Source organism: Vombatus ursinus, unplaced genomic scaffold (assembly GCF_900497805.2).
Source record: "Vombatus ursinus unplaced genomic scaffold, bare-nosed wombat genome assembly UNPS02014797.1, whole genome shotgun sequence".
Classification (NCBI taxonomy): Eukaryota; Metazoa; Chordata; class Mammalia; order Diprotodontia; family Vombatidae; genus Vombatus; species Vombatus ursinus.
The window spans coordinates 9,882,417-9,909,554 of record NW_020954575.1 but is presented as its reverse complement, the minus strand read 5'-3'; the positions used below and the strand labels follow the sequence as shown (position 1 = coordinate 9,909,554).

General features: G+C 36.4%; 1 protein-coding gene across 1 annotated transcript in view; it reads left to right on the top strand.

The window, feature by feature from the left end:
- The first annotated feature begins 217 nt into the window (after nt 1–217).
- Nucleotides 218–27,138, top strand: part of STXBP4 (syntaxin binding protein 4) — a 190,790-nt gene continuing 163,869 nt past the window's right edge. The window contains exons 1-5 of the mRNA XM_027870465.1: nt 218–507; nt 3,915–4,047; nt 16,350–16,456; nt 16,843–17,062; nt 18,437–18,515. Of these exons, the coding sequence (XP_027726266.1) occupies nt 449–507; nt 3,915–4,047; nt 16,350–16,456; nt 16,843–17,062; nt 18,437–18,515 (598 nt within the window). The 5' untranslated portion in view covers nt 218–448. The remainder of the gene's footprint in view (nt 508–3,914; nt 4,048–16,349; nt 16,457–16,842; nt 17,063–18,436; nt 18,516–27,138) is intronic.

The window sequence follows — 27,138 nt, the reverse complement described above, 5'->3', positions numbered from 1 at the left end:
TATCCTGACAACTGACTTGTCTGAGGACCAGCTCTTTCCCTAAGACTGACTTTAAAGAATTGTACGTGTGATACCAGTGCAAACTGGAATAGCTAGCTCAGGTTGATTTGCATCCTTCCATCCTAGGGAGTTGTACAGAAAGAGATTTCGTTCACACTTCCCAAATGTTAAAGGCACTCGCTGAAATGCCAGAGCCCAAAATACACCAAGCATATCTACCATCCATCCGTCCACAAGCATATACGCATATACGTATGTGTGTGTGTATTTGTACCAAATGTACCTAGTGACTTTATGCAAAGGCAAAGTCTAATTTGGGGCAGTGGTTTGGATCAATTTGGTGGTTGATGGTTTGTTTTCCAATTTTTCTCTTTTAGGAAAAACTGTTGAGACAATTTCTTCAGGATCATCAGCGAGGTCCTCATAGACATTAAATCCAAAGGATACCATGATGACAGGCACGAACGGGAATAGCACTGAAGCAACAGCATTCAGTCAAGTTGCAATGTAATTTTTGCATTAAAATTTGTTGTCTTTCTTAAATTAATATAGCTTGAAATAATGACAACTGAATTAAGATGGTGTTTTTTGTTTTCCTCTAGTTACTCTAGGCATAATCTAGTAAATGCCTCTAAGTGTGTGTCACTGCCAAATTCTGCACCCCTTTTTCAAGTCATTTGTTTGAATACATTTGATATACTGGGTGTGTGACCCTGAGCTTAGTGACAAACTCAGTGTTCTAGACATTTCTCTAATACTGTAAGTTGCTAAGAAGGTACTGACCTCCATTGGTAGAGGGAATTTCCTCTCTGGGAGTTCCTTACACCATTGTAATCACAGGTCCAAACCCTGTACCTGTTCCTTTCAGTATTTTAATAAGAATTACAATTCACAGTGGATAGAGCACCGGCCCTGGAGATGGAAGACCTGAGTTCAAATCCAGCCTCAGTCACAAAACACTCACTAGCTGTGTGACCCTGGGCAAGTCACTGAACCCCAATTGCCCTCACACACAAACACAAAAAAAAGAATTACAATTCAGTAAATATTGCAGTTTCCATTTAGACGAACAGATATTTGATAAAAGAGAGAAGGTATGTGGTAATATGTAAACAGTAAAGCACTATCCCTCTGTTACTGATAACAATTATTGTTAACAGTTATTAATTAACAATTAACTGATTAACAGTTATTAGTTACTATTATTAGCTACTCTAATTTGTTAATAACAAACAGTAAAATAGCAAAGCACTCTACCACTATATTGATGACAATTATTGTTAACAGTTATTAACAATTAACTAATCAACAGTTATATTAGTTACTATTATTAGCTACTATAATTTAACAGTAAAATAGCAAAGCACCCTACCACTATTATTGATAACAATTATTAAGTTATTAATTAGCAATTGTCTAACAGTTATTAGTTACTATTATTAGCTACTACAATTTAACAGTAAAATAGCAAAGCAGTCTACCACTATTATTGATAACAATTATTGTTAAGAGTTATTAATTAGCAATCGACTAATTAACAGTTATTATTAATTGCTATTATTAGCTGGTATAGTTTATTAATAAAAATAGTTAATGATAACAATAATGACTTAAATTTTTATAGCACTTTACAGTTAACATTTTTCTATATATTATTTCATTGTCACCAAATCATTACCTATAATAACAGTGGGTTGCCTTAATAATAACAGCAGCCCACTATAATATTATCTAATAATAATGACCACCTTAAAAATTCTTTACTAAATCAATAATGTATGTAAAGGACATTCTGATGTACATCCTTCATTCTATCACTAGGGTGCAGAGTCACATTTAATAAGAAGCCCCAGTGTTTTTTCTGCTGTGTGTAGGGTCACTGGATTTGGAGTCAGGAAATCTGAATTTGAATACCATCTTTGCTATTTACCACCTCTGTGACCTTCAGCAAGTCACCAAAGCCTCCAAGGCCTCAGTTTCCTCTTCTGTAAAATTAGAGAGTTCAAACTAGTGGCCCCCAAGATCCCTTCTAACTTTATAAATCCCTGCTATAACAAAGCAGGATCTGAGAAACAAACCAGTTCTGTATGAACTTCCTTCATCTTTCACTTCCCTCTTTCTCTCATTCCCTGCTGCCCATTCCAATGGACCATACCCTATGCCCTGGCATCCAAAGTACCTGGTGACAGTACAGATTCCTGGCCCATCCTCTCCACTTCAGAATCTTCTTACAATGTAGATAAATCTAGCATGCTATTAGTGGCTCACAGAGTAAGGATTCCCCCCCTCCTCCAAAAAAAAAAATAGGCAGTCATTTTTTAAAAAGTAATTCCCTTTCTTGCAATGTTAGTATATAGTTTAAAAAGATATAGGCTTGGGGCAGCTAGGTGGCACAGTGGATAGAGCACCGGCCCTGAAGTCAGGAGGACCTGAGTTCAAATCCGGCCTCAGACCAAACACTTGACATGTACTAGCTGTTTGACCTTGGGCAAGTCACTTAACCCCGATTGCCTCACTAAAAAAAAAAAAAAAGAGATAGGCTTTAGATATTTGTTTTGTTTTAGAGCAGTGAAAATATGTCTGACTAGTGGTCTTAGAGTCAGAACTATGTGACCCTAAGGATGTCACTTAACCTCTAAACCCCAACTTCCTCATCTATACAGTAAGAGCCATACTTGTACTTCTGACAAGTTAGAGCCCTTATAAGCTTTATATCAGTGACATTATCTGATCAGAAATTAGGTTAAAAAAAAGAGAAAGAAAGAAAACTCTTTTTCATTGTACATAATGAGCTCTGTGATTCAGAGTAGATTTAATTTTCCAACGCAAATTGAAATTTTCTTCCAATTTATTTGAAGATAACTATGGAAGTCCAATTGACAGGAGCTTTGCACTTTGATATCAACTAAAATGTTTCTTATTTAATGTCCTTATTCAACCCAGTTCTACTCCATTTTTGCACTTCTGTGGGGGCAGGTAGCCTTGAGTCTTTCATCTGGCTTTATTCAAATTCTTTTTCGTAGCTTTGAGACTCTTGTGAAGTATTTTGGGAGTAAGCATATGTCCAGCTTCATAATTTTATAAAATATAGTTAGTTCTTTGAAGGCTCACTTTTTTCCTCCTTTTTTGAGACTGAGTATTCCCTATCTCATCCAGGCTAGAAATGCAATAGCCACGTATGGGCCTGAACTCATTACTGATCAGCACAGGAGCTTTGACCTGCTCTGTTTCTGATCTGGCCCATTTTGCCATCTCTTTAGACAGTCCCTCAATCCTGGGGGCTTGCCATATTGGTGCCTGAATTGTGGACACTCAATCTTCTTCATGCTTCTCTATATGAGCTCAGGTGATCCACCAGCCTCAGCTAGTAGTAGGGATTATAGGCAGGCACCACCTTGCACCAACTTTCTGTAATAGAATAATATTTTCCCTGTTTCTTGTGAAGTACTCTCATTTAAAATGAATACTTTGTACCTTCAAAGTCCTTACATTCATGGGCATTTTTGCATTATGCCAACTTTAAGTGGAGATCTTATTTATTTTGCTTTAACTAGCAATCAGTCTACTTTTTAATGACATTTGATGATGTTGAAATATTTCTTTTTAATTCCTAAACTCAATTAAAGCCAATTCTTCCAATTAGTTCTCAGTAAACCTGTATAAATCATAACTTGTTAAAATTTGATTTAATGCTAAAGTCCTGACATTTTAATTATTTTAAAGAGAAATTTAAAATATAGCCCTGCAAATCTATGGATTCTGAAGTATGACACACATTATTGAAACTAGTTGCAAGTGTCTCTTGATGGTTTAAGGACTGATTGAATCTGAGCATGTGAATTAACAGTTAACTCAAAGGTATGCCTGTATTGGTCTCTAGGCCAATCTGCAAGTGTTAATTTATTTTTTCCTAGGGACCCTGCATTTCAGATGATAACAGTTACCAAGGAAATAGGCTTAGGCCTGAATATTGTGGGAGGAATTAACCGGAATGAAGGGCCCTTGGTATATATTCAGGAAATAATTGCTGGAGGAGACTGCCATAAGGTAAAAATACAACAGAAAAAATAATAATCTATGTTCATTTTCTTTTCATCAATTAATAATATTAACTGAGTATCTTCTGTGTTTAGAGGACTGTATTAGGCACTGTTAGAGATACAAAGTAATTATAAGTTGCAGTACTGCCCTGATGCTGTTTTTAGTCTAATGTATAGAGGAGGCTTGCTTCACAAAGCTCATAAATTCTTTGCTCTTGTGGAGTTCTGTAGCATGAGAAAATGACACCTTTAACAATAAACCAACATTTTCTCCACAATTATTTCTAAGTAATCACCATATCATAGGTTAGGCCTGACACAGTCTGGTTTGACATTTCGAGTTCAAGATTGCACTGAAATGAGACACTTGTGGAATATTTAGCAGTTAACAATAGAAATTTTACTTAGCTGTGGCATGGAAAAATACTCAGCAGGGCTATAGCTGTTGGCTCATGTAATCTCTCCCTCCCAACCACATACCTTCACCCCCAAAACACACCTGGTCACCAGGGCAGGGTGTGTTAAGTTGCTGGCCATGGGATATCCATCAGATCTGAAAGATATTAACTCCACATGACCTGGATTCTTTTATATCCTTGGGCCACCAGGACAGGGCTTGAACTTTAGATATAAGCTCCTCTCTCTACCTCTCCCCTGCCAGTCAAGTCTTCCTTGACTTTTAGGGAAAGAATTAGCCTTGACTAGTTTCATGGTGGGAATCCCTGGTTAGATATATTTATTCTTCCTACAACCAGGATTTTCTAAAAGAAGAAACCATTTGCATTGGTTGATTTTGACATGCTTTTGCCATATAACATTTGTTTGGCTAACAATTTAATTGTTTTATTGTCTCAGTGTTCTTTCCTGGGAAAAAGGAAAACTCACCAACCTAAGTTTCCAAAAGAGTAGCTATGATTACTATTATTTTGCAGCTGCTCAGTTTCCCAATCATCTTTGAAGTGTTCCTACCCATCATGTCCAAAGCAGAGTATCACCTATGGTGATAAGCCCTCAATTGGGAATCAGGGTGGCCTCTGTGAAAGGCTTAAATTAGCCACTAACTAGTTGTATAAATTTTATTAAATCATAACTTCTGTGTACTTCTGTTTCCTCCTCTGTAAAAGTAGAAGATTATACCAGAGCATTCTGAAGGCTTATACTAGCTCTTTGATTCATAGTGCAATTTGGTCTCTTGGTAGTGGGAATTTGAGTGTGTGTGTGTGTGTGTATGTGCTGTTGCTCCTTTAGATTCTTAATCTAGTGATATTTTATTTTAGACACACACACACACACACATACAGAGTTCATAGGTGGATAGAATACCAGAAATAAACTACTGTTATTAACAGATAGCATCCTCATAGTAAAGTTTGTCATCCGGGGACTAGAGTATGTGTGCCCTATTTAATTTCAAGCTGGGATAATTTTTTTTTTTTAGTTTTCACTCTAGATAAAAATCAGTCTTTGAATATACTTGATACAATTATAGTTGCTAAACCAAAGAAATGGATAAGTGATGACATTTTATTGCTAAAAAGGATGTCAGGTTGCATGTTCTTTTGGATACCACTAAAATAATCTTTCAGATGGAATAGTAAATTTGTGGTTGTGGTGATATGTGCCTTCTTTGCTTCTGCTGATTGCAAGATATCTTCAGTATGAATAACTAGGTGAGATATTAGCACATTTTCAAATCTGTCAGCAAAACAATTTTGGTCCCAAACAATTAATGGCTATCAGACAACTTGTTAAAAAAAAATGTACATCTACAGCTGCTCTGTGTAGTTTGACCTTGAGGGCAAATAACAAATGTGAAGCTAGGAGGAATGTATGTCCCAACAAGTAGGCTTGCATTCTTTTTCCACTGACCTTATTTTAAAATGTCTCCCAACCCTTTTACTACCAGTTCATTTTAGCAGAAAGTAGATTAAAATTAGTAGTTAGTTCAAAAACAGTATTGGGATAATTCATTGGTCCAACATTACGTAATTTAAGTATTATTAATTTTAGAAAATAACTTTTTTTCCTGTTACTTCTCCATCTCTTCAAATTATCTAAAAGATACCTAAAAATTTCCTAAGAGTTCATTCAAAGTAAACTATCAAATTTCCTTAAATTCTGCTGGGCTTTGTTTTTTTTTTTTCTTATAATTATTTTTTCATTAAAGTAATGATAACCCTCTGGGGGTAGGGGAGGCTATTATTACTATGTAACACAGGCTATTATTAATATTACATATTTTCTATGTTTTCTTTCTTCAGACCTATCAATTTGGTGAGGGGGAGGGGAAGAATTACAGCATTTACCACTAGAGAGCAGCAAAAAGTTATTAATGTTGTTTGTTTCAAGCCTAGCCAGATAGAAGAAAATTGCCAAAACAAAACTAGGTTGGGGAGAAACGAGAGAGAATAGAGGAGAGAAGAAACCGAGAAGACATTGTTAAGGAGAGCAAATCATTCTTCTAGATCACCGATTCTCACCCTTGTTAAATTTGAGGACACCTTTTGAACATCAAAAAATTTCTCAAGTGCCACTAGATAATAGTTATAGTTAGCACCCTTTGATTAAAAAAAAAAAAAACACTGAAGAATTTCAGAGCTGGGGAGCTCAGAGGTCATCTAGTCTAATTCATACCTGAACAAGGATCCTCTCACTAATATACATGACAAGTGGTCATCTAACCTTTGATTAAAGATGACAAAAAGCTACCAAGTATTTAGTAACAACTTCCAATAAATTTTATGTATTATAATTTAAAAAAATAACACATATATTTTATGCATTATTAATATTTTTATTCACAAAAGTAGAAAGAAAGGTCGTATTTCATTCTTAGAGACTAAAAAACAGATTTTTCATCTTATATACGAGTGAAGCATCAATAACATAAAGCCATGGGCATAAAATCCATTGTTGATTCATGCTATATTTTTGTTGAAACTGAATAAAGAGCAAAATGGCAATTCTCGATGTGCATGTGGGTTCTTGGATCGTTTGCAGGTAACTCTTCAAGGCACCCCCGAGAGAGTCTTTGGCCCACAGTTTGAGAACCACTATTTATTGCATTGGCAGCATTACATAGTACTTTGCTGTCATATGAGTGAGCACTTCCTTTTCTTGTTTGGGTGGAATTTCAGATTTAACATAGGCACTCAGTAAACACGTGATGAATTTATTGAATGGTCTTGACAATAAATATCTTCTCTTAGGGAGTTGATAAAATCATTAAAAGAAAAGTGTATAAGAGAAGACAGCCCAGGACAGAGCTTTGGACCATGATATGGGTGATGAGTTGGCAAAGAAAAGTGAGGAGTTTTTAGCCAAGTAGGAGGAGAACTAAGGGAGTAGAGTCATGAAAATCCAGAAAAGAGAATATCCAGGAGGAGAGAGTTGTCACAGTGCAAGATGCTACAGAGGTGTCAGGATGGATGATAACTGAAAATGAAAATGAAATGTGGCCAAAAAAAGTAAAAAGGTTTGTTTCAGTGTGATCTGGAGGGGCAGCTAGGTGGCACAATAGATAGAATTCTGGCCTTGGAGTCAGGAGGACCTGAGTTCAAATCTGGCCTCAGACACTTGACACTTAACTAGCTGTGCGACCCTGGGCAAGTCACTTAACCCCAATTGCCTCACCAAAAAGCAAAAAAAAAAAAAAAAAAAGAAAAAGAAATCAAGGAAATAAAGATAGGCAGAGAGGAAATCAAATGCTTACTTTTTGCAGATGTTGTGGTTTACTGAGAGGACTCTAGAAAATCAACTAAAAACTTAATTAAAACACTAACTTCAGCAAAGTTGCTAGTTATAAAATAATGGCATGTAAGTTACCAGCATTTTTGTATATTGCCAACAGAATCCACCAGAAAGGGGTAGAAAAGAAATTCCAGTTAAAATAACTACAGAATACATAAAATGCTTGGGAATCTACCTGCCAAGACACAGACAGGATCTATATGATAGATCTATCTGATAGATACAACTAAAGGGCACTCTACAGAAATAAAGACAAACCTAAATAATTGGAAAAATATTAATTGCTTGTGGGTAGGCTGGCCAACTTAATAAAAAATAACAACTCTACCTAAATTAATTTGTTCATTGCCATATGAACCAAAGGATTACTTTATAGAGCTAGAAAAAATAATAATGAAATTCATCTGGAGGAACAAATCGTCAAGCATCTCAAGGGAAACTAGTGGAAAAAAAAAAAAAGCTAGAAAGGAAAGAGACCCAGCAATACTAGATCGCAGTCTATACTACAAAGCAGTAATCATCAAAAATATTTTTGCTGGCTAAGAAATTGAGTTTGATTAGTGGAACAGATGAATTATAAAATATAGAGAAGCAAATAAACACAGTATGCTAGGGTTAGTAAATGACTCTAGCAACTGGGGTAAAAACTAACTACTCAGCAAAAACTACTGGGAAAATTAGAAAGCAGTTTGGTAGAAACTCAGTATAGACCAATATTTCACAGCTTATATACCAAGATACAATGTGTACATGACTTAAATATAAAGGGGTGACATTATAAACGGATTCGAGAAGCAAGGAAGAAATTACCGTTCAGATTTATAGGTAGAACAGTATGGACCAAAAAAGGGACAGAGATGCTCACGGAAGATAAAATGGACAATTTTGATTATGTAAATTTTTTAAAAGTTTCTTATATAAACAAAACCAATGCAGCTAAAATTAGAAAGATAATTGGAGGGGGTCTTTGCAGCAGATTTCTGTAGTAAAGGTCTCATTGCTAGGATATAAGGAACTGGTTCAAATTTATAAGAATAAGTGCCATTCCCCAACTGATAAATAGTCAAAAGGTATAAACAGGCAGTTTTCAAAGGAAGAAATTCAAGCTATGGATAGCCATATGAAACAGTTAACTAGTTGACAAATCAATTGACAGATAACTTACTCTCCTTGGGCCTTTTCTGTTTTGCTTTTTTCTTTCACCTGTCATATGAGAGGTTACTACTAGTTTACCCCTAGAATTGTTTTCAGTTTTAAGAATCTGTGAGGAAATTATTGTTTAACCTTTCTTAAACTGATTCAGGAAGCACTTTTAGGTTATTACTGTACTTCGAGGGCATTATTTTGAAGTAAGTTGTCATGGACAGTTGTTGCGTAGGAGGGCTAGTTCACAGGGAACATTGCTTGATGCAATTCCCCTGCATTTAAAAAAACTATCCTTGTGTGTCTTCATGCACAAATCACAAGCACGCAGAAGTCCATGTGCAGAATTATTATGTAAATGGGTCTATGTTGTTGATCTGAACTAAGAAAATTCTAACTAGAACTGAGCCCATTCCAAAGTACAGAAGTTAAAGAAGAACCTTAATTTGGGACTTTAAACATTTAAATTAATTATCTTTAAAATTAATTAAATTTTAATTAAATTAATAATACATTAAATAATACCATATAATTAAATTTAATTTATTAATTAGTTTTCAAATAGGTTCTTTTAATTAATTTAAAGTTCTAAAGCATTTTTATTGGGTTAAAAAGTTTAGAAATGATTAAGTTATTTTCATGAAGACACTTATTAAATTAGCACATAGTGAATTTAAAAACTGTACAATAGATTTTTGAAAACTGATTGAATGAGTATGTGTAATGATTACATGCTGTGCAATAATTTTGATCAGATAGATCATTCCTTAATCCCTCCCTGATGAAAGTGATCTCTTTAACCTCTAATTTTGATTGAGCACTTTGTATCTTCTCTTTTCAATTATACTTGAGTATATTATGTATGCTCTCCTATAGGTTATAAGGCAGGGATTGTGTCCTTTTTTGTCTTGATACTCTCAGGCAACAACTTAAAGACTTGCTCCTGGTAGGCATTTAATAAGAAACATTTACTGAAAGGATGGATGTTGAAATAGGCTTCATTAGAATACTCTGCCTCATTTTTAATGAATCGTAAGGTAAAGTGTATTTGTTACAGCCTGTATTCAGGAACTTTTCCATTGTAGATGCATACAAATCTAAATGGCCAGTGGTTACTGTTGGACACCACTCTTTCCTGGTTTTTCTCCTACCTATCTGACTGTTCCTTCTCTGTTTCCTTTGCTGGATCCTCATCCAGATCACTCCATCTAACTGTAGGTGCCCCTTAAGGTTCTGCCCTGGGTCCTCTTCTCTTCTCCTGCACTACTTCACTTGGTGATCTTTGAGGTGTAAGGGGTGTTCGGGGAGGACTACCATCTCTGGTGTGAGGTCTTGCTGAGCCATTTTCAGGGCTGCTTATCCACTTTTAGTGTCCACCTTTCACCCAACTCTCACCTGTGGCTCCAAGACGTGGTAGCATGTGCAGCAGCCATACCCCCGGTAAATCATCTTGACAGATGGGCTAAAAATCAGGTTGAGAGTAACAGACAGGCCTCAAACCCATCAGTGAGTGAGAAGGATGTCTACTCCAAGCATGTGAAGACCTCCCGTAGTAGCATAGGTGGATGAGAACAATTTGTTCCACTGGCCATGAAGGCAGTGTTGTGAAGGACTTGGAGCTTGGTCAGACATGGAAGACACCAAGGTCATCCTTACGTCCCAGGCCATCACCTGTCATTTTGACTTTTATCTTGTCACTGGACTTTAATGACTCTGGAAGAGAGAGTGAGGCTGACTACTTTGTGCAACTCTGCCTCATTTAAAGCCAGTTCACGCACAGAACATCACCCTGTGATATCATTGGTCGTCTTTGAAAAAGAAGGACTAACAACAACAACTTGGTGATCTCATCAATTCCCATGGATTTAGTTCCCATCTCTATACTGATGACTCTCAGATCTACCTATTCTGCTCCAGTCTCTCTGCTCTCCTTCAGTCTTGCATCTCCAGTTGCCCTTCAGACATCTTGAACTGGATATCCAGTAGATACCTCAAGCTAAACACGTGCAAAGCAGAACTTAATATCTTTCTCCCTAAATCCTTTCTGTCACCCTCCTCACCCCCTACCACTTCTGCCATCTACCTTCCCTGTTACTATTGAGGTCAACACCACCCTCCTAATCTCTCAGGATCACAACCTCAGCATCATCATTGACTCCTTACTCTGCCTCACCTCTTTAGAATAATGAGGCCCTCATCACCTCATACCTGGACTATTGCAATAGCCTGCTGGTGGGTTAGCCTGCCTCAAGTCTTTCCCCCACTCTAGTCAATGAAAGAGCTAAGTGGCACAATGGGCTTAGGGCACTGGGCTTGAAGTTAGGATAGACCTGCTTTCAAATCATGCCTTGGACACTTACTAGCTGTTTGCTTTAGTTTCTTCAACTGAAAAATAGAGATAATAATAGCACCTACATCTCGGGGTTGTTGTGAGGCTCAAATGAGGTAATGTATTTGTAAAGCACTTATCATAGTGCCTGGCACGTGGCAGGTGCTATATGAATGCTCGCTGTTGTTGTTATCCATCTTCTGTTCAGCCAACAGTAAAGTGCAGGTCTGACTGTGTCTGCCCTCAATCAGTAAACTCTAATGGCTCCCCATAACCTCCAGGAGCAAATACAAAATGCTTTATTTGACATCTAAAGCCCTTCATAACTTAGCTCACTCCTACTTTTCCAGTCTTCTTACATCTTACTCCCTGACGCTACTCTTTGATCCATTAACACTAGCTTTCTTGCTGTTCCCCAAAAAAGACACATCACTTCTTGGCTAAAGACATTTTCTTTGGCTATCCTCCATGCCTTGAACTCTCTCTCCCTGTTCTACCTTTTTCTTTAAGTCCCAACTAAAATCCTGTCTTTTATAGGAACCTTGTCCTAACGCATCATAGTTCCAGTGCCTTCCCTCTTAATTATTTCCCATTTATCCTGTATATTGTTTGCTTTATATGTACATATTTGCATGTTGTCTCTGCCATTAGACCATAAGCTCCTTGAGGTCAGGGACTTTTGCTTCCTTTTTGTATCACCAGCATTTAACACAAGCGTAATAGTAGGAACTTAGTAAACATTGATTCATTGATTGCTATCAAGATAAGCAAGTCATTTATAGGCATATTCTCAGATGAGTTCAGTTTATATTATTTTCCTTTTGTTGTTTTTCTGCTTTAATCTGGATCTATGATATTCTTGGTTTGAGGACCTCCTTGTGAAGACACATCCTCTCCTAATGCAGATCAATGGATATTCTTCATCTAGTGGTTTTAAAGTGTTGCCTGGACCACCAAAGGATGAAGTGACTTGGCAGGGTCACAGAGCCAGGGAAGGGAGGCAGAACACAGAAGTCTTCTTAACTCTGAGAATAACTTTCTATCCACTATGCCCTGTTGCTGATTTCCTTTATATACTCATGGATGCACCAGAGTGTATACATGCACATACCCCCTCTACCAGTGTAGATACAGAAATTGAGCAGCAATTCATAGCTTTAGAGAATGCCTAGAACACAGAGGTTAAATGATTTTTCCAGGGTCACATAGTCATTATGTGTCATAATCAAGACTTGAGCCAAGGTCTTCCCTGACTCTTAGGCCAAATATCTATCCACTGTACCGTATTAGCACAGCTACATAGTACGATGGATAGAGTACCCCAGCCTGGAGGCAGAAAGACCTGAATTCCAATCCAGCCTCAGACACTTACTAGCCGTGAGACCCTAGGCAAGTAATTTAACCTTGTTTGCCTCAGTTTCCTTATCTGTCAAATAATCTAGAGAAGGAAATGGCAAACCGCTCCAATATCTCTGCCAAAAAAACTCGAAGTGTCAAACTCACCTGAAACAACTCAACAACAAAAGCATACCATAGCTCCGCTCATATGTCTCTATATTTGTATATAAATAATTTAAAAATAAATGTTTTAATAGAAACAACATAAAACATCACTTATAAGCACTTAGTCCTGATTAATACTTCTTTACAATGAAATGAACAATGCATAAAATGTTTTTTAGTCAGTTGTTTCTGGTCCCCGTCAGGATTCTCTGTCCAGTCTTACTTTCACATTTGTCTATTCATCTCATATATGATTGTTGTTAGTGTGTACTCCATCCTTCTAGTTTGCTTTTTTGCTTTGAATTAAGCATTTGATACATATTTTATACTTTTCTTGTGGAAAATAGAGTTCTGTGGACCAAAACAACACAGTTAAATGAATCAGGCAGTAGTTTAGACTCAACAGTAATCATGTCAACTGGGCAGGAAGTATCTAATGGAATCTTCTAGGATCTTCCTTAGCCTTATGGTATTTAAGGTTTTTTTCAGTGACTTGAATAGAAGACAAGCTTATCTGATTTGCCAGTGACACCAAGAAGGGAGTGATAGCTAACACAGTGGTCAAGAGCTAAAAAGATCCTGACAAGTTAGTGCATTGGGTTGAATCTGATTGAATGAAATTCCATGGGGATAAATAGAAAGTCTTAAATTTGGACCCCCAAAATAAATTTCACAAGCTCCAGATGAGGAGGAGGCATTGTGAGAAAGCTATTTATCCTAAAAAGAAATGGGAATTTTAGTGGACTGTGAGCTCAGTATGAGTTAGTGGTGTGAGGCAGTAGCCCACAAAAGCTAAGGCACTTTTGGACTAAGGAAGGCAGCTAGATGATACAGCGGGTAGAGTGCTGAGCCTGGAGTCAGGAAGACCTGAGTTCTAATCCAGCCTCACACAAACACTAGCTGTGTTACCCTGGACAGGTCCCTGAAGCCTGTTTACCTCAGTTTCCTCATCTGTAAAATGAGCTGGAGAAAGAAATGGAAAACCACTGCACTATCTTTGCCAAGAAAACCCTCAATGGGGCCATGAAGAGTCACACACAACTGAAATGACTGAACAACAACAAAAACAAGTAAGGCATAGCTTTTAGGAATTAGAAGGTGATTGTCCTTTGACCCTCTTAGAACTCATTTGGTATACTGTGTGCAGTTCATTGTGTCAAAGTTTAGGAAGGATATTGCTATTTGAAGATTGTCCACAGGATGACAGCACGTTGATGAAGAGCACTGAGCCCCTCATATGAGAATGGGTTGAAGTAGGAGTTTTTTATCTTATTTGTGTGTCAGGAATCCCCTTGGTAGTATGGTAAAGCCTGTGAACCTCTTCTCAGACTAATATTTTTAGACATATAAAATACATAGGATTACAGAGGTAACTGATTATATTGAATTATATTATATTGAAATACAATTCCTAAAATGATAAGAAAAACAAAGTTCATAGACTCCAGGTTAAAAGCCTCCTGGGAGGCAAGAATTGTGAATGTTTAGCCTGGAGAAGAGGACAGTCAGGAGAGAGATGATACCTGTGTTCAAGTGTTTAGACGACTGATGTGTAGATGAAGAATTGGATTTACCCTTTTTGACCTCAGAGTCTAAGAGAAGGGTCATAGAAGTTACAAAAAAGGGCAAATTTAGACTTTATGTCAGGAAAGTCTTCTAACAAATAGAGCTATCCAAAACTAGAATGGACTGCCTAATGGGCACCCCCTTACTCGTGGTCTTCAAGCAGAGTTTGGATTACTACTTGAGGGAAGTGGTAGAATAGTGATTCATTTCTGACTGTTGGATTAAGCTACATGGCTACTAGGATTCCATGCCCCCTCTGTCAGCCTCCAGCCCTCTTCTGGCCATCTTTTTTGTGCAGTTCTGGAATGAATGATGGTGCTTCTGCATCTTCTGATTTCTGTATTGTTAATCTTTCTGGAGCCATTTTCTCATTTTTCTGGAATATCTTTTGGAGAGCTTGGCTCCTTTATGATCTTTCATGTTACTATCTTTCCTGGAATTCTCCAAAGTCTCTTAAAAATACAATAACATTATCTTTAGTCTTTGTGGGAGAAGCTATTGGTGTTACAACTCATCGATGAAATCACAAGTCCATCAAAGTACCTAGTGATTTGTTCTTTTTTTTTTTGACAATAGTCATTAACAAGTACACTGCTTGTTTTGATGGAGAGCAAAATAGCCATGGATTTGCCAGCATATGCTTAATACTTTAAAGGTGCACAAATTTATCAATGTGGTCACTCTTTCCACTAACCATATTGAAACCCATCTAAAACTTAGTAGATAGTCTTCTAAAGTGGTCTTGCTTGATGGGAAAAATGTATCATACTGTGGTCAGTCTAGAAATGCACCTTTGACTGGTCCTTCAAAAACTGACATTATATCACCAAGCTCAAACTTAAAGCTTTGTCCTTTTTGTAGACTCTGCCAAGGCTTACTTTCCACTCCCACAGCCTTTTAGAACTCAGAGTCAACTCCATGCCGTAATGAGATATCAAGAGCAAGTTTAGTGAATGTTACCAGACTTTCTTCAGACATAATTCCATTTTCATCATCTTCAAATATACAGGGTGTTCCCAAAGTCTTAGTGTGGTTTTAAACTATTAAAGTTATCATCATCATCATCATCACTGTCATTATTTAATAGCTATTAGACTCTTAACGCTTAAAACTGTGGTAAGACTTTGGGGACATCCCATATTATGCAATTCAATTTTATTGTCATACATATTTTTAAAAGAACAGGGATAGGGGAGGAGGCCGTGTAACATAGTAAATAGAGTTCAAATCCCATTTCCTGTACTAACTGTGACCATGGATGAATCACTTATCCTCCCTGAATCTCAGGCAATGCTTAAAGAGTGTGAGGCATGGGGGGTGCAATCCGCATGATTGGAGGGAAACCCTATACTGAAAGTCTCCATATTTTGGAAATCACCAGGTCATTAATATATTAACCTAGCAAAAATAAATAAATAAATAAACAAACCTGTGGGATAATTTTGACCCTGCAGAACAGCAGGGTTTTGGGGTTTTTTTTAGGTTGTTTTAAAATGACATTTTAAAGACTCCACTTCAAAAGTTACAGTCACTGCCCCAAGGAGAGTCACCATCCCAAGTAGAAAGGTGAATTTTCCTTACCTAGAGACAAATTGAAGTGCAACTGAAAACTTCTAAAGAATTCTTCCTGAATGACAACTGAACCTAAAGCATTATTTTGGAGGGAAAGGAATTATATAATGTGAATAAGAACTTAAGATGAATTATTTTTTCATGGAAAAACCATTTAAATATATATGTAGAGACATATTTCTATGTACATATTACCATCAATTTTGTCTAAGAAGAATCATTTAAAACCTTTAAAATAAAAGTGAAACAATTTCACTTATTTCTGAAACCAAATTCCAACTTAAGAAATCATAAAGATCAAATCCTTTATCTAGACTTTATAAATTTACTGTTTGTACAACCTATTATTATTACTTATTATTACTACCACTACCATTATTATTTGCATTTAATCATGTTGGTTTTGTTAATTTTTTTAATGAACTTTTTTTTAAATTATTTGCTAGGATGGAAGATTAAAGCCAGGGGATCAGCTTGTGTCTATAAATAAGGAGTCATTGATTGGTGTTTCATTTGAAGAAGCTAAAAGCATAATTACCAGAGCAAAATTAAGGTAACTATCTTAACTCTAAAAGATAATATAGGTTACTTAATATGTCTTTTAAAAATAGTAATTGTAAATGATTTAGTTAAATACTTCACACTTTAAGTATCTCTAATATAGTAAAATAATAGTTTGAAAATTAGATAGAAATAGGACCACCCAGTGTACATTGGGATCCCTGCAGGCCACCTATTTACTTCAAAAACCACAAATTAACATTATCTATGTTTTGTTTTATTTTTATTTCTGTTGTTAAATATTTTCCATTTACATTTTAATCTGGTTCAGGCCATAGGCCTCATGTTTGACATTTCTGCAGTAGAGTACATTGAATTATTTTTCAAATAGCTACAAAGTCTTATTACATTCATAAAATGATTTATCTTTAATTCTAGATCAGAATCTGCTTGGGAGATAGGGTTCATAAGACAAAAACTTGGCTCGAGTCAGCAAGAAACCACACAGTGTTCATCCCTGTTGCCATCTTCAGCAGGATGTGAGGCCCAGATTTCAGCATCTTTTAATATCCTTTCTCATCAAGAGAACTCTGATCAAAAGATGTCATCCACTCCCAACACTGTAAATACCACCTTAATGGCTTTTAAAAAAAATCAAGTAAGTGTTTTCATTTATAAATTTACAAATACAATTCACAAATTCTTTCTGTGTTTCTATCTATGTTTCCCTCCCAAGATTTCACTTTCTCAAATTAAGTCAACTAACATTTATTAAGAGCTTATCATGTAACCAGGCACTGTGCTAAATGCCAGGAATAGAAAAAAAAAAAAGAAGCAAAAATACAGTCCATTCCCTCATGGAGCTTATATTCTAATGAGTGATAACATGTAAACAACTATATATACAAGATGTATACAGCATAAATAAGAGGTGATCTGAAAGGGGTGGCACTGAGGACATGGGGATGGGGGGGATGGTATGACAGGGGAGGTGTTCCAGAGAAGACCTCTTGCAAATTCTCCATTTGTATTCTCAAAATATAAAAAGACCTTGAGGAACCCCTTCAATATTTTGGGTGAATCATCTTTGGAAGATCCAAGGAAACACATGAGCAAAAAAGAATTGAAAGAACACAGATGGGTTGGTATTTATATAGCTGGAGAGAATAACCACCTTGGTGAGGTCATCCATCCATTGCATTGTCGATGTGCCATGGGCCGAGCCCCTGTGATGCTTGAGGCAGCATCGATGTGACCCAATGGCAGCGCATATCAACACATAGCCAAGAGATCCTGTTGAGTTTATGGCAACCCCTGTTGTGATTCAATTTATCGTCATCTCTTTTGGTGCCTTGTATGAACTTAGACAAGTCGCCCTTTTGATTCTCTTGCTTCTTTGCTGTACACCAACGCTACTCTTTAGTGTCTGTCTGGTCATTGCTGTCTCCTCTATAGACCATATTTCCTTGAATGTGGTTCTGCAAAATTAGATTCGGGCAGAATGATAGAATTTCAGATCAAACCCATATATCAAGAGTTCCCTACCACAGAGCTCTGACAGCTGAAAGGAACAAAGAGAAGTATTTGTAGTTGAAACCTATGTTCACTACAAAGATTAAAAAAAAGAAATACAGGCAGGCTTTTAGATAATGGGATGACAATTTTCAAAGGTGAAGCCAGCCATAGGTCCATGCTGTTCAGACATAGCACATAAAATTTTCTAGCTTCTATAGCTCCTGGCTTTTTTTTTTTTGTATCGGGTTCTGTTACTCTTTGAAAGCAGCAGCAAAGAGCCTTATATTTTGTTGGCCTTGGACAGAATAGGATTCAAAGTAATTGTTACCTTTAATTTCTTTGATTTTATAGCTATTTATTTGAAGACGAACACACCCAAATGTTATGGTTTGACTCATGTTTTTCAGCATTGCCTCAATCTCTTTAACCATATTTTTTTATGTTAACATGTCCTCCTAGCCTGGTCTTTGACCTACTTTAGAAAATGCCATTTCATGTTTCTCATTTTCTTTCATAGATAAAAACTGGATTCAAGAAAAGAGAGCCATCTCCAATTACTACTCCAAACAACAGCCTCACGGATGTGTCTAATACGAGTAAATGCCTACTTAATTCCTTTTTCCTGTTGTTGTTTTTCAATTCTTCTTCTGTGGGGAGGGGTATATAATGTAACTTCATAGAGTTTCCAGAAAGGTGCAGTATACTTTTTTATTTACTTTCATTGGATAAATGACCAAAATGAATGGACTATTGAGTAGTCCCTGTCAGATTATCACTTGAATTGGAAGTGTCTCTGGAGAGGTAGTTAACATTTTTAAATATGCATGACCATAATCTTCTCTGTGTTACTGTAATAATCGATGAACTATGTTGAAACCAGATAATGAAAATTCTCCTATAAATAAAGACCTGGTTGCTGTGGAAACAGTACTTGTCACTTTAGTGAGGTATGTTAGATTTACCTTTTAAAAACTATTTTTACAATTCCATTTGGCTTGAGAAAAGAAATACCTTTATGAAATAAGCACATAGAATTTCTTATGTGCTAGAAAATTATTTACCTATATCTGAATTATACCTATGCTTGCATAATATTGGATTATTACAGTTTATAAAGTATTCATGGCTAAAAGATCAAGAACAGAAATGTTAATGGAATATAATTATCACTGAAATGTCTACTACTGTGTCTTGAAAGAAAATTTTATTGAAGCATTTTGACTAAGTTTTTGGAGTAGGTAAGTGTCGCTGTGCATAGAGCACTTGGCCCAGAGACAGGAAGACCTGAGTTCAAATCTAGTTTCAGGTACTTACTAACTTGATTATCCTGGCAGGCAATTTAGTCGCTGTTTGCCTCAGTTTCCTTAACTCTAAAATGGGGATAATAACAACACCTATCTCCCAGGATTGTTTTCAGGATCAAATGGGATAATAATCATAAAGTATTTAGCACAGTGTTTGGCACATAGTAAGCACTATGTAGATTTTTTTTATTATTGTTATTATGTTGGTTTCCACAGAAGTTCATCATTTTCATCAGTGGTCACTTGCCTTTTCACATTTGTAGGTAGGCTTGAATTCCCAAATGATGAAAAACAAATTGAAATTTAAAAACAGTCCAGCTTATGAAGGAGTTTTTTCATTTATGTTAAGGCCATAGTGGTTTCCATTAATTGGGAGAAAAATTCACCATTTGGTTAGAAATCTTGCATTTCTTGTATTCATCTAAAAATTATAGTGGTAGACATTGTCACTTGGGAATCTCCTCATTCAGTGATTATTTCTGGTCTTTAGATATATCATTTTTATTTCATATTGAAAACCCAAGTAAGAAAAGAAACAGGTCAAAGTTCCATTCAGCAGTGGTGGGATGAAATGGAAGATGAATGAGGCACTAAACATACTAAGAACCAACCCACTGTTTTTTTTTTTTGTTTTGTTTTGTTTTGCTTCAATTTCATAATAAGATGATAGTGATAACAGTAGCATGTATTTTACATTTTAATTTTTTTCTTTTGAAAATCATTTAATACTTCCATGACTCTATATTATTCATCTCCTTTTTCAACACACCTTTATCCAATGCTTGCTTTATTCAGTGTACTGGGGAAGAAAGAGAGAGAGAGAGAAGGAGAGAGAAAGAAAAAGAGAGAGAGAAAGGAAGGAAAGAAGAGAAAGAGTTTTCCCTGAGGACACTTAAAAATATAATGGAGAATTCTTTATGCGTTTAAAAATTACTACCTTATTCATTCCATCTAGACTTGATTTTTTTTTATAATGCAAGACAATATTTCAAGAGAAGTATTTAAAAATAGAAGTATATACCTGAGAGTTCTGACTTAATTTCATTTGCCCAATGTGGCACATCCTTACATATGTCAATAATTAAGAAAAAGAAGCATGGCTTTAAAGGTCTTTTGTGGTGAAAGTCTCAGTGTTCTCCAAGGCCAAAAGGATATGGATAGCTACTCCAGAAACTCTGCCTTTTCTTTCTTTCTGGGTACAGAATAGGGTGTCTACCTATGTATGTTTTTCTCTCTCTCTCTCTCTCTCTCTGCCAGTCTTTCTTTCCATTTTCACTGCCTATGTGCTCTCTCATCTTCTCATGCCCTTCTATTGCAGCAGCCTCCTAGCAGGTCTTCCTGACTCCGGGTGGATATCCCTGTACTTCTCTGTATTCTTCCTATCTATTGTTTCTTATGGTATAATGATATTGCATTACATTCCTGTACCATAATTTGTTCAGCCATACCCCAATAGATAGAAAACATCTTTTTAACACTGATATTCTTCAGAAGATGTCATATCATGGAATATTGCCTTCTTCAGAGAGCTAAAGTTTTGGGTAATCCATTAGGCAATGGACAGGCACATGGTCGACATAAGTACACTGCGGTATATTACCCACAATAGTAGCTCCAGGAAGACACAGAAAATATATCATTTAAGACAGTGGTGTCAAACATAGATAGAAATGAGGGCCGCTAAACTGTACACAAGGATCCCTGCAGGCCACACATTGACTTAGGAAACCATATATTAACATTATCTGTGTTCTATTGTATTTTTATTTATTTTGTTAAATAATTCCCAATTACATATTAATTTGATTCAACCAGACTCTGGAATGTTGCATGTTTGACTTTTGCATGTCTGATATAAGAGCTACACGAATGGAAAGGAAGGTGGGCCAGTCATTTAAGGAGAGAAAGCTTAGGTGTTTTACTGGTACACATGTACTTTTTTTAGTCCTATTTTTATTGATATCTTTGATTTTATATTCCCTTCATTTTTAGATATGACTTTTCCCCTTTCCTACCCATTGAACTATCCCTTAACCTTTGTTTTTTTAAATTCTGAACTTAAACAACAACAAGGAACATTTCCATACATAAAGCAGTACACACAAGGAGATTCTATATGACACTGAATCTCCATTTCACATTACTTCTTTTTGAAGAAAAATATATAATAAATTCTACTTGTCATTTTCAAAACTATCCTACTTGTCTGTTTCCTTCTGAACTTCCTTCTCCTCTATGCACCTTGAACAATGTTAGAATGGCCCTCCTTTTTTTCCCTTTTGTTTTTGGCATCACTATTGCTAACCTTCCAACCCCCAACCCAACTGAAAACCAAGAGTAAAAAAAATTGTAGCAAACAAATATAGTCAAGCAAAACAAGTCCAGACAGCAAATCTGTCCAGAACTGTGTCTTCTGCCCCTTGTTTCCATCACTTCTCTGTCAGGAGCTAAGTAACATGCTTCATTATAGGTCCTCTGAAGACATAATTGATAATTGCATTGATTAGCATTTGGTATTGCAGTCCTTCTTTAAATTCCTTTCAACTCTCTGGAGCTCAGTTTTCTTATCTCTATAATGAAAGGCTGGACTCAATAATTTTTCAGATCTTTGTCATGTAATATACTGTGATTTAAATGAGATAATATATGTAAAATGCCTTGTAAACTTTAAAGTCCTATGTAAATATCTATTATTATTGTTATTATTATTCTGTCCTTCTAGACCACCCACCTCAAAAATTGAATTGGTATGTACTCTGAGAATAAAAATATTTCAGTATTAACCTAAGTAATACCCAATTAGCAAGATTTCAGGAGGTCTGTAGAATTGGAATTGGAAAAATAATTATGTTCACTGACCTCTAACTGAAATTTATCATTTCCTCAATTTGTATAAAAAAACAAATAAACAAAAAACATGATTCTGAGGAGTCTATATGCTTTCCCCGACTATACCAGAGGAGTTCATGAGACCAAAAAGGTCAGGAACCCTTGCTCTATAGCAGGAACAGTTTACTCAAGAAGCACCAAACTAGTCCACAAAAAATTTAGTCAGTCATTAAACATTTATTAAGCACCTACTATGTGCCAGGCATAGTCTTAAACATTGGGAATGCAAAGAAAAGTAGAAAATAGTCCCTACTCCCAAGGAGCTTACAGTTCGATGGAGAAGATGACATATAAACAATGATGTATGGACAAATGATATACAGCATAAATTGTAGGAAATAATCAACAGATGGAAGGCATTAGAATTAAGGGGTAATTAGAAAAGACTTCCTTTATAATATGGGATTTTGTATATAGATTGGAAAAAAAACTTGTTATTGCTATTAATATTATTCCTGAATCACTTTCCATATACATTCAAACTATCAATTCATCAGAACTAAGGTCAGAATTAGGGACAAAAAAGGGAGGGGAGCAGTTAGGTGGCACAGTGGATAGAGCACCAGCCCTGCAGTCAGGAAGATCTGAGTTCAAATGTGACCTCAGACACATGATACTCACTAGCTGTTTGACCCTGGGCGAGTCATTTAACCCTGATTGCCTCACTGAAAAAAGAGAGAGAGAGAATTACATAGCATACAGTTGAAATATAACTCAATCCTGAACTGTTTAAACAAGTCGTTGAAAATCAAAAATGGAAAATGGAGAAGAAAAATGACACTGACACTGACTAATGATTTTATCCACAAGTATAACCAATGCCCATTAATTGCCACATTAAGAAGATCAAGAGTCTAGACTATACCTTAGTTAGCAAACATCTGACCTACTTGCTAGAGAGAGCTGGCTGCCAAAGACAACTTTGGGTTACAGTATAAATTCATTTGTTAAATCTTGTATCTTATTGTGAAGCAGGATGGATGATTATGAGTAGTATCATCTGTTAAAGCAGATAGGGAAGTGTTGTTTTAGTTGTGTCCGACTCTTTGTGACCCCATTTTGGGTTTTCTTGGCAAAGATGCTGGAATGGTTTACCCTTTCCTTCTCCTACTTTTGTAGATGAGGAAACTAAAGCAGAAAGGGTTGAGTGACTTGCCCAGCATCACACAGCTACTAAGTATCTGAGGCTGAATTGGAATTCAGGTCTTCCTGACTCCAGGCTCAGCACTGTATCCACTGAGTCACCTAGCTGTCCCTAGATAGAGAGGTAGTAGTTGGTAAAAACCAGTCCAAAGAAACCTTGTTGAGATATGTAACTAAATAAAGTTATCCCAAGAACCTTCTGGTTGAAAATGGAAGAACTACTACAAAATGAGAAAAATGGAAAAGATTTGCAAAACATTTGGACCTTAGCATCACAATCCTGGATATATTTACTGCAGATGTAGAAATTACATTAAAGAGAACAAAGATGAAATCAACCTCATTTGACCAAATGAAAGGAGACACATGGTGGAGATGCCATTGTTGCAATGGGATCAATATATAAGGTGGCTAAAAGAGAGGAAAATACCAAAGCATGAAAAAAAAAACATTCAGAACTTATTAATACCAAAGAAAAAGTAAATCAAAAGAACATCAATAACTACTGACCTATATACCTACTCTCCCATCTATACAAAACCTTTATGAGAGTCACCTCTATACAAATCAAGAGTATCCTTGATGTAACTTTTCAGAGGTAACAAGCAGGCTTTCACAAGCAAAATTCAACAATGAACTTCATTTTTACAATTAACTAAATGATTCAGAGAATGTAAAATCCCATTGTATTTGTTTGTTAAGTATGAAAAATGAAAAAAGTATTAGATTTGGTAGAAATAACCCTTTATAGTGACTCAGTTAATGAACATCAGGGATGGTATAAAATAGGGGGGTGTATACTAGCCAATCAATAATGAGAGAAAATTGGTTAGTCACATGGCAGTGGTGAGGGATGACAGGTGGTCAGCCAGAGTGCTTTACTGGTATCCTCACAGTGTCTGGAGGAACTAAAAAAGGCCTTAAGTATGTTTAGTGGATCCCTCACAGTTAACTTTGGGGAACACATGGATGAGGGTCTTATGAGATTGGTAGCTATGGATATTGGTAGCTATAGATAGGTTACATCATTAAAAGGAAATCTCAAAGATATCACATATCCATTTAAGGAATATTTTCCTTGGGAACAGTATGGAAATGGCTGTGTGACCAGACAAAAGGCAATACAATAAAGAGGTTTGTTTACATAGCGTATTAGAATTGAGAGAGAAATCATGGAGTCCAGCCTTCTCATTTTTCCCCCTACTATAATGTAAGCTCCTTGAAGACAGGGACTGTCTTATTTTTATTTATATTCCAGCTTTTAGCACAGTGCTGGACACATAGTAAGCACTTAATAAGAGTGCTTTTCATTCACTGATTTATTCATGAAGAAATTGATATTCAGAGGACAGATATGATTTGCCTGGGGTAACACCAAGAATGGGGGTAGAGTCCTGTCTACAGCCCAGGTCTCCTAGCCCGTGGTCCTGTGCCATTTCCAGTACACCAAGTTGATGAGCCTAACTGTTGTTGTAGTAATCAAAATTTCTGTTATTGCAGTACTCCAGTGGTCTATGGTCTCATCATTGTGGGATTTCTTCTATTCATCACAAGTGAAAGAATATTTCTTTTATAAAGATAAGCCTTTGTTTCAGAGAGCAGTGTTTTTGTTGTTTAGTCATTTCAGTCTTTATGACCTTATTTTGGGTTTTCTTGGCAAAGATACGGGAATGGTTTGTCCTTTTCTTCTCCAGCTCATTTTACAAATGAGGAAACTGAGGCAAACAGGATTTGCCCAGTGTCACACTGCTAGTAAGTATCTGAGGCTGGATTTGAACTCAGGTCCTCCTGACTCCAGGCCCGGTGTTCTGTCCACTGTACCACCTGGCTGCCCAGAGAGAAGCTTAGAGGTGATTAAAAGATTTTGACAATTTCCCAAAGATAATCTAGCTTTCTATATTTCTCCTTTTCAGCATAGTTACAGCCCACTGTCCATTTACAGTATTTGTCCAAGATATATGTTGAGCTCCTTAGATTGTTTATGAAAATGCATATTATATTTTGGACAATAGACATTCTTCGTCCACTTAGTTTTTCTTATGTGGATAGTTGGTTTAAATTTTTTAGTCATGGCAACCTCAAGTTTCTTTTACCATGTTAAAAAAAAATTCCCTCGATTGCATGGAGTTTGATTACACATAAATCTTTGCCTTAGTAACCAGATATTGTGATCTCAACACCCATATCTTCAGAATTCTGCACAGATGCGTCAGGTTTCCAAGAAGACCAATTGTTTTCATTACTGTTTGTGTTCTTGAGAAATAAAAGGAATGCAAATCAGGTTGTACTTGAAGACAGATGCCCTGTGAAAGCGAAACTCAAAGAAAAACTGCATAAAGATGTGACAGTTTCAGAAAAGGATTTCTGCTATTCTCTTGTTTCCATGAAGAAGTAGCAAAATTGCTTTCAAAATTTTATTTAGCAGTGATAACTTAAAGAGTAAGGATTGAGCTGAGTTACAGGAATGGATTATTCCAATTTGGCAATTTAAAAGAATTAATTCTCCAAGTCCTCAGTCCCTTTTTGCACTACATTCTACTTTGTTCATTTAGCAGGGATGAGGTGCCCAAGTTGGTATTTCAGAAGGAGTCAAGAATAGCTAGGATCTGTGGCTCTGTTTTCTTTCTAGAGCACTTTTACCAAATGTATCCAGCAAGCATTTATTAACTGCCTACTATGTTCAAGGCACTAAAGATAAAAGTTAGGCAGTCCCAGTCTTCATGAAATTTCCATCCTACTTGGGGGGAGGGGGAGGGGTTTGGGACCAGGATGAGGATACAGTAAGTCCACAAAGAAGGATATACATAGTCACTTCAAGGGTGGAGGGAGAAAGAAGTATAACAACTGGCAAGATTAAGAAAGGCCTTGTGTATGAGGTGGCACTTGAATGGAGCCTTAAAGAATATTGAGAAGTTTAAGAGATGAAGGTGAGTCAGGAGAGCATTCTAGGGATGGAAAGGCAAGGAGGTAGGGAAAAGAATATTTTGTATGGGGAATAGCAAGTAGGCCAGGTTGACTGGTATAGAGTATATAGAGTGGGAAGCTAAAGTGAAATAAGTCTAGAAAGATAGGTTAGCAGAAGCCAAATTGTGACTCAGCATTTATTAAGCACCTGCTGTGTGCCAGGTGCTATTTTAAGTACTGTGATACAAAAAAAGGCAAACTGCTGTCAAGGAACTTATGGTCTTATGAGGGAGACTGTACGTAAGCAACTATGTAGAAGGAAGATATATACAGGATATATAGTCACTAGAAGTAAGAGGGATTGGGAAAGGCTTCCTGTAGAAGGTGGTATTTTAGCAGGGACTTGAAGGAAAGCAGAGAAGCAGGAGGTAGAGATGAGGAGGGAGACCATTCCAGGCACACATATCTCACACCCCTTTCTGTTCAAAAGTGCATCATTTTCTTGAGAAAGAGGAAGAGGAAGGATAAGTATTTTCACCAGATACTTCTATGTTCTCCAGTCCTTCAAAGAACCAAGAATGATACCTCCATGGTTGTCCTTTTTTTTTAAACATCACAGTTGAACCGTGTGAATGATCCAGAATGAGTTGCCTCTGTTGTATCTTGAACATGTTTTCCATGTGAACGATTCACTTGTGATTTTTAATTTGACCAGGTAACATCGTTTTTGCACTGCTCACTTTTCTTTCTTCTCTTGTGTTCGCCAAAATTCTCCAAATATGAAATCCATTTGAGATGAGCCAAAGGGTCACCAGCTGATAAATTTCATGTTTTTCTGAGCCGTAACAGACAGTAAGATATCAACTCACTTTAGAACCCAAGTCACTCTTATTTTAGACTTAATACTCCAACATGCCTAGCTTTCACACCACCCATTTTAGTGATGTCTGATATTTTTTTCACTTTTAAAAAATTTATT